The following is a 9,605-nucleotide window of genomic DNA, read 5'->3' as shown; positions in this document are numbered from 1 at the left end:
ATTATAATCACTAATAACAATAGGTTAAATTTATATTATTAATTAATGAATTTAATACAATATAATGTAAATAACTGACGATACAATTTACTTATTTATATTTATATGTAACATTTTTAGTAATTTTATTACTAATTTTATTTATAATTTTAACCTATTTAATTATAATATTATTTATTTGGTTCTTTAAAAATTAATTACATTTTTTTTTTTAATTTTATTACAGATTTAAGAACTCTTACAATACTATTTTATAAAATCTAATAATTTAAAATTAATTTTTTATTAAAAATTTTAATTTACTGAAAATATGAGAAATGTTTTTAATATTTACCAATATGATAATTATTATAATAAGCAATAAAATTTCTTCTATATATATTACATTTTTTTTTAAATTACTTTGGGATTAAAATTCTTGTGTAACATAAATTTTATTCATTTTATATTTTTAAATTATTTAATTTAAAACTATTAAATTAAGCAGTTTGTAAATGGCACCAGACTTAAAAATGCTAAGAAATTCTCAATTGAGTAATATATTTAATTTATGTTGTATTTTTTCCTTTTAGTCACTATATGGATTACATTATTTCAAATAATTCACTTTTTAAATTTCTATTTCTTACACTTCTTAATAATTTTTTTATGTTTTCTTTCTTCTGTCCAGCTGTTATTTTTCCTGGAAACCTGTGAAGAAGTTTTCCAAATTATGTGGTAAATGTTCTTTGATATCTTCTTGTATTATTTTCAGTTCTTCCATGCCTCTTTCGGTTTCTCTAGTCCAGCTGTTACTGGTTAATATATTTTTAAACTGTGTAAAATATTCTGCATGCACAACTCTTAAGATTCATTTTTTGTAAACAGCTACATAATGTGATTCTCCTTTTTATGATTTCATTTGGTGTTTCCTATATGTTCATGTGTAGTTCCTTATTGTGTTTTCTTCTGTATTTTTCTCCATTTTTTTATAGTTTAGGATCTTTTTCAGTATTCATTGTTCTTTTGTTTGTGGTTTTTTTTTATTAGAAGTTTCTTGTTAAACATCAGATATTTGTATATAACAAATGTAGCATAGTATCTTAGATTTTAGTGTTCATTGATATAGATTCTTTTACTGAAGGTAGGCTAGTTCCATTTTTATTGACTTCAATTATCGTCCCAAGGTGTTTGAATTTTCTGTTTTTGTTAATTTTTTCTTTATGCTTTTATTAGTTTTTTTCTTTTTTTTGGAGGGGTGACTGGATGTTTCTCATGAATTCTGTTTTTTTCTCAAAGGAGCTGTCTTTTCTGTTTGTTCAGTTTGTTCTTTTGATTATTTATTTCATTTCTGTCTCTATTTAACCTGATGTGATAGCCAGATCATTTGCGAATACTAGACGGTATACTGTTAAGTTGTTTTTCTTGTATCCCAAAATGATATGTTGCTAACTTCATGTTCCTCCAAGATTTTCTCTGTTCTTTTTAACTTTTTCCAGTACACAGTTAAAAACAATTAAACAGTTAACAACCAGTACACAGTTAAGCAATCAATTTGTCTTACCTCAGTCTTTATCTCAAAGATTATTGAGATTTCTCCTTGTAATTTTATTTTGAATTAAGTATTTATTAATTAATGCTTGTCGAATGAGTTCTCTTGTTTTATTACCTAGGCTGAATTTTTTCAGTATTTTATGTTTGTTTTTTATTATGTATTTTTTTAACTTGGATAAATTATATTATTTGACTGAATACTAAATATTTTTTAACTTTTAGAAAGAGTTGGATAATTAGCTTGGAAATTTCCTCTAGAAAAACATTTTCTATATAATTTGAAGTATATTATTTATGATTCAAAATTTTAATGGGTTATCATAAAATGTTTTGTCACTCTGTTACAAAAATAAATGAACATTAGGTTTTATAAGTCTGAAAATCTACAGTATTTATAACTTTTTTTTTGATTCTACAGAATTTGAAATAATTTTAAGAACCCACAACTTATATCTTCCACAAAATGTTCAGATAAAGTTGTTAATTTGAATAATGGATGTAATTTTATAGCCAAATTCAGAATTTTGTTATTATTTTTAAAGATGGAAATCTAATCTATTCTTACATTAACAAAAGTGGCACAGGTCAATATTAAATTTGCTGCATATTATTTGGGGATTCTCATTTGCATTAATGAATTAAGATGTGCTGTAATAACTTTTGTGTAAAAATCAAGTAAAAAGGCGCAGTTTTTTTTTTTTTATAAAGTATATTTACTACAGTTTAAAGCTTGTGTTCAAGATTATGTATGCCAATGTTTGAATGTATGTAAACCAGATTGGTATTTATATCTGGTACCTTCTGTATGAAGATTGGAGATGATATCAATCCACAATGAAGATTAGGTTAAGTATTGAAATGTGCCATTTTGATACGAATATGACTGACTGTTAGTTAATATTACTTAAATTCTTTTATCAAATGGTATTTTTATGATAGTTGTGTACCGTAAGTGTTCTTAATTAAAGTTCTTGAATAATTTGTATATTACCATATGAATAACAATAATTATAGATTACAAAAAAAGAACTATGCTAAACAGTTACTGAAGTAAACTGGAAAACAAGAAAGTGCTTAAACACCATTTACAAAAAAAAATAAAAATATATTCAAATCATGTATACAAAAAAAATTATTTTTGTGAATGGTTATTGAGCGGTTTCTTGTTTTAATATTTATTTGTTACTGATTACTTTATAAAGAAAGAAAAATTGTTTCGATTACACAATAATTTTAAGCATAAATGTGTTACACAAATAACAATATACGATTTAAAAACATAATATATTATATATATTTAAATTATAATAAATTGATAAAAAATTAAGTCTTATTAATGAAGTTTACACTAGGTGATTCCTTATCTTCTATTGCCTGTAAAAGATGTTGTTTTAATTCAGTATCAGGGATTTGTGACAACGATAAAAGTTCTTCACGAGATAAACGACTTAATGGTGACGTGTTACCATCTTTATCTCCACGAGTTCTTTCACATAAATCACATTTACCACAAGGTGATCGGTCATTTTTTTCACATTTTTTTCTTGGAAATATAATACTACTACATACATCTTCACCACCACTATAATCTTCACTGCGAAATTTATGTACAGCTCTTCTACGTTCCTTTTTCGTTACACCACCGCTTTTTGTTCCAGATTCACTACTACCTGCGCCACCAACACTTTCACTTTTTCTAATCGGTTTTTTTGGGATGTATGAAACAATCTTCGGTAAGGTATCAGAAGTAGGTGTTAATGCTGTCGGAGAACTTGTAGGTTTCTCTAAAGTTACAGGTGTTGAGAGAGCTCCTTCTTTTTGACGTTCTTTCAACTCATCTAAAACAAAGTTTAATGGATGTTTTTGTTCAACCGAATTTTTTAACGATGACTCTTTTTCAGGAGGAATAATTATTTCTATTAAATGTTCAGTCGTATTTATAGAACTATTTGCCCATTTATCACGCGTTTGATTATCGCTGTGTATTATTACTTTTGGATTTATATCGACAGATGATGAGGAAGTATCATGAAATTTTGATAATTTATTTTTAAACGAAGGAGATTTAACATCGACATAACTGAATTTTTTTGAAGTTCCAATTATATCTGGAGATTTTGGCATTAAACTGGATGGAGTTAATATGTTATCGGTTGAATAATCAAACGATTGCATGGCAGGAATTACTGTACAAAGGCTTGGTTTAGCGGTTAAATAATTAGGACTCCTTGGTGGTGCACTAAGATCAGATGCACTGCCGATATCGGAACTATGGAGTCGACGGTTATCGGATAAATAACTTGCTCTACGACTATTTATATCTGGTGGACTATTGTTTGTATCACGACTTAAACGACGTCCAATTGCTTGTGAACTATGACAATCTAGAAATCTTCCGGCAGCCATACTTATATCACTTCCCATACGACGAAGATTTCCAGAGCTTTTTGATCTAAATACATCTCTACTTAATCTTCTAGCTAACTCTAATCTGTAACAGAAAAGATTACATATAAAGTTATTAAAATCAGATTTTGGTTAAACTAATCGGATTTATTAATAAAAGATGATAATTAAGACAATAATTATTAACCCATGCCTGGGTTCGAATCCCGGTCAGGCATGGCATTTTTTCATACGCTACATTTCCATATCCCACGCACAGGCTTCAAGCTTACTGTGGTGATGTCATCAAACAACCAAAAAATTATAATTTAACAATTATAACTATAATTTGGGTTATATAAGAGAAAACTTTCTCATACAAACTAATATTTACTTGTACTAAGTTTGGTCACAGTATATGTGACAAATCCTGGTACAAAAGACTATACAGCCTAAATCAGCTGTTTGTCTATATGAATTCCATGATGGTTACAGACATTTTTTTATTATTTTTTCTTTAAAAATGAATAAAAAAAGATTTTACAATACTATACGCTGGCATTCTTATGCTTTCTATGCTCATCCATCAGCTGCAATACATCCTCTGATATCCAATGTTTTCTACCAGTTCTCTTTGTTCTGCCTAAGTTTGCTTCTGCTGATTTAAGAATTCCCTTTTTAACAGTCCCATTCTTCTTCTATATTTTCTATCTTTTTTTAACTCAGTCAAAGATAGACTTGCGATGTCCTCCTCAAAAATCTTCTTTACCTCTTCTTCCTCAAGCTTCTCTAAATTCTACCGATTCATCTGGCACCTTTTCTTCTGGTTTTTAAACCACAATCTACATTTCATTATCACTAAATTATAATCACTATCAATGTCTGCTCCTGGATATGCTTTGCAGTCGACGAGTTGATTTCTAAATCTTTGCTTATCCATTATGTAATCTATCTGACACATTGCAGTATTGCCCGGCTTTTATCATGTGTATATTCTTCTATTATGATTTTTAAACTGGGTGTTGGCAAATACTAAATTATACTTCGTGCAAAACACAATAAATCGGTTCCTTCTTTCATTTCTTTTGCCCAGTCCGTATTCACCCACAATAGTACTAAAAAGTTACAAATAATTATATTTTTATTTTTTAACTAAAGTAAAAGTATTTACAACAAATAACTATTTTTTGAAGTCAGTTCCAGCCAACACATGTTAAACAAAAAAAAAAAAAAACTATGATCTATAAAATACAAATCCTACTTCAAAAGATGCAAAATTGATAATAAAAGTTTTACTACAATAAAATGAGATCTACAAAAATATGTTATAAGAATACTTATAGATTCTTAGATACATATATTACCACCAAGTATACATACCTTAGCAAACTCAAGATTAGGTATGGTTGTGAGGCTCTCTCTTATACAAGGTTTGTCCCAAAAGTAAATGTACTGATTTTTTATTTAATTATCTATTGGACTTAACTGAAATTACAAGTTATCTCCTTCGAAGTTTGACTTTTGGGAAGTTACACAGTAGTTATAATGTTCCTTCCACTGTTCATAGCAATATCAGAAGTCATTTTCCGTAAGTGTATGTAGCTCATTGGTTGCAATTTTTTTAATGTTTTTCATCATTCCAAAATGATGACCCTTCAATTTCAATTTCAACTTATGGAAAATACAGAAATTGCACGAAGCTAGATCTGGGCTACAGGGAGGCTGTAGAAGTAGGGGAATGTTTTTCTTCACCAGAATTTCTCAAATTGAAAGTGAAGTGTGAGCTGGAGTATTATCGTGGTGCAGCACTCAATCATGTGCAATGTCTGTTCGAACTCGTTAGACCCATTTTTGACGTCTTTCCAAGACATCTTTGTAAAAGGTGCTATTAACTGTCTGTCCTGGAGGTACGAATTCTTTGTGCACAATGCATAGCTCACACCACTTTCACATTTTCGTCATTTGTTGATGAGGTTGGTCTTCCTGAAGAAGGGTCGTCTTCAACATCTTCTTGACCCTTTCTGAAAGCTTAGTGCTACTTAAAAACCATAATTCTCAATAGAGTGGCATCTCCATAAGCATTGGTTAAAGAATCAAATGTTTCTGTGGCAGATTTGTTGAGTTTCACACAAAATTTGATAGTGTAACATTGTTCAATATTTTCCTCCATCGCAAATGTAACAAGGTTATAAAACACAGCAGCATACAACAGCAGTAGGGCACAACTGACTACCGAGCCAGTTGACACAAGTATGCATGTGCAGCCAAGGTCCTATGCACTTTTTTATATTATCTGTTCATCCGTAGGAAAATCAGTACAGTTACTTCTGGGAGAAACCTAGTATGCTCTTGAATCCGATTTTACATGTGGGAATCCTGTTTAGCCGCCTAGTAGTCGATTGAGGTACTAACTTTATGTTTAAGTTGTCTTGAGCACCAACTTCAAAAATAGTTATTTGTTGTAATACTTTTACTTTAATTAATAAACAAAAATATAATTATTTGTAACTTTTTAGTACTATTATTTGTTAAGTCAGTTTTTATTTCTATTTTTTTATAAATTACTTTATTAAACATTTTAATTACATGGTAGAACTGCAACATTTTAAGCACTTCTTTTTCTTTCACGTTCTGTATGGGACAATAAAATAACTAGGCAATCATAACAACTCTGGTTGAAAAGCTGGAATGTATTGAAATATCTCAGTAAACATTTTTACAGTTGTAAAAAATAATAAGACATTTTAATATCTCTAAATTATAAAGGGTAAGTTCAACATGAAGGATTAATTTTATCTAAGGAATTACTGTTTAACAAGAAATTTTGAAAATTGTTCATAAGACATATTCTATATTATTGTATCAATAAATACTTTAAGAAAATTTTATCCAATCTATGGTGTATTTATAGTATATTTTCATAATAAAATTAAATTTAATAAATGAATACATTAAATTTTAATTTTTGTATAATTGAGAATCATCAAAAAGAATTCATTTTGAGTAATAAATATTTTATGTAATGAATTTGCAAAATTATTTTTGGTTATTTCATTATTGACTAGAAATATAACTATGGCCATTTACAAAGCCATTCAGAAAGTTCTTGGCAGTGAAAAGAAAACATAACAATCTTTATATATATTTTTTTATTTTCCAGTTAATCACCTTGCAATTCAACACATTTAGGCCAACAACATTCCAACTTTTTAATGCCCTTACTAAGATGGGATTTATTCAACTCTGCAAAATAAATGATTGTCTCAGCTTTGATCTCATCATCTGAAGTCAATCTCCATCCAGCAAGCCATTTTTTCAGATTTGAAAAGAGGAAATAAACACTGGGAGCTAAATCTGCTGAATATGGTAAATTAGGAAACAATGAGAAGTATACCATGAAGTTTTGAAGCAACAACCCAAGATGTGTATGCAAGTGCATAGTCAAGGTGATTTTTTTTTGTCAGACGTGGACATTTAGCCTGGATCATTCAGTTGCTCCAGTAGTGAGACATAATTCTTCCTGGTGACGGTCCTGCCTTTTTCCAATTAGTCTATGGGCACTACACCATGATAATCTGAAAAAAATATAGCCATAACTTTTCCTGCAGATGAAATTGTTTTCACTTTCTTTGATTCACTTTCATTTTCTCCAGTCGACTATTTAAACTGCAGTTTGATCTCTGATGTGTAATGGTGTTTATCTACTGGTGTTCATTTACTTCTGATGTTCATCTACTCTCATAAAATGTCAAAGAAACTCAGCAGAATGTAGTTTAAGTAAGTCTACATATCCCCTTGAGAAATGTTACGTCAAATCTGTTTTGGTCAACTGTTAACTATTCATCAAGGGGAAAGATTTTATGAAAGATCCTTTAATATACCATTGTGGATTTCTGTGACAATTTTGTCAGTTGTAGTGTTTTTTGGGATCCTTCGTGCTCATCAACTTGAGTAGATGTATGACCATATTTAAATACAGCAGCCTACTTTTTTTACGGTTGGATTTAAGTCTTTGTGTATGTGCATCAGAATTAAATCTTTTAAACCAATGTACTTTATTACAGTTCAACTTCAATTTTATCCATTTTCAGAATATGTCAAAACTTATTTGCTTTACTCGACTACCACACTCAAATAAACCACGGGTCTGTAATTTTGCAACATGTTATCTAAAAGATCATACTAGACAAATATCATAGTCGCTTGGTCATACTTGAGCCATCTTTGTATCAGACCAATAATTTAGACCTGTTATGCCATCTTACAATCTGAATTTATCTTGTCATTTTGGGTGTCCCACATTTCTCACTCCTATTAGATAATAATCATGAAATCTTCTGGGCATTTTAGATTCTGCCATTCACTGTGCATAATCCAATCACTGCCTCCGATATTCTTCTTTCTTTCTTATTCAGTTTGCATATATGACGTTCTCATCAAATCTCTGAGTTTTTCCTTTTGTCAATTTGGGAGAAGTCTCTTTTTAGTTTTTGGTGAATCTCATCCTAGTGGCGGATCACAGTTAGCAGATAGTGAATGGCTCTAAGATATTAGGGTTAGCTGTGTGAATAAGGTTTTAGCAAATAAGCAGTCCTGGACCGAAACAGCAGCATTATCAGGTTGAGGCAGGGGTAGCTTTGTGATGGAGCTGCTCCTTTTTAAATTCCTCATAATCCTAGAAGGTACATGGTGAGTATGATTTGTCATTAAATAAGCTCTGTCGATGAAAAATGGTCAATAGTCTAAACAATGGAAGAGGCTATTCCCAACAATGTTTTAGGGTGTAAGAACCTAAGTTTACAGATCATAAGCAATCAAAAGTCTCAAAAGCATATGTGGAGTAGTTTCCCTTCAGTGGAGAGAGTGAAAAAATGTAAGATTGTGTTTCTGGATGAAACCCAGGGCATGTCCAGATGTTCCAAGATGGCAACCTCCATCACTGGACTTACCTACAACTGGACCAGTAACCCGTTAGAGGAATTTTAACAACTAAAAACCATTACAACCATTATCAACCGGAATCAAAACAGAGTAAAAGATGGAAGCACAACAAATCTCCAGTAACAAAGAAATTAAAAAAAAACCAGATAAAATGATGCTTAATGTCTTGGAACATAAAAAGGTCCTATTCTTTGCCATTTTCTGGAATGCAACATCTGTCAACGGTCCTAATTATTCACTGGAAAAAGATTTGAAACTGGTTATTTGCATTGAATGGCATTGACTGTTGAGATAAAGAATAATTCAGCATGACAATGTTCGCCTTTATGATGCCTAACACAAGAAACGATCACCAAATTAAGCTGGAAAATCTTACCCCACATCTGGCATACAGTCATAATTTGGCACCACCTTAAAATCTACTTGGAATTTACTTGGAAGATGTTTTAACAGTCATATAAATCCAATTTTAAGGTCAACTCAAAGAATTTTTTGCTGATGGAATACAAAAGCTAGCACAAAGGTAAGATTAATGCAAAGTGACAGAGAGAGATTAGATTGAGAAATAATATTAATAAAATCTGTACACGTGTAAATATATAAAACTTTGTTTATTTACTTATTTTATTACATGTAATTTCTGATGCAAATATTTGCGACACCTTGTAGTTGCAGTTAAAATTTTTTTTGTGTTTTTATTTTTACTTGCAAGACTTGGAGGTTACATAGGTATCTTATAATCCCAG

At 30.0% G+C, this 9,605-nt stretch overlaps 1 protein-coding gene across 1 annotated transcript in view; it reads right to left on the bottom strand.

Annotated features, from left to right (window-relative positions):
* Positions 1-2,856: 2,856 nt before the first annotated feature.
* LOC142332777 (uncharacterized) overlaps positions 2,857-9,605 on the bottom strand; it is a 288,220-nt gene continuing 281,471 nt past the window's right edge. The window contains exon 15 of the mRNA XM_075379392.1: positions 2,857-4,024. Coding sequence (XP_075235507.1) covers positions 2,857-4,024 — 1,168 coding nt within the window. The remainder of the gene's footprint in view (positions 4,025-9,605) is intronic.

This window comes from Lycorma delicatula, chromosome 12, assembly GCF_047948215.1.
Source record: "Lycorma delicatula isolate Av1 chromosome 12, ASM4794821v1, whole genome shotgun sequence".
Taxonomy (NCBI): Eukaryota; Metazoa; Arthropoda; class Insecta; order Hemiptera; family Fulgoridae; genus Lycorma; species Lycorma delicatula.
The sequence above is the reverse complement of the archived record's forward strand: the minus strand, read 5'-3'. Positions and strand labels throughout refer to the sequence as shown.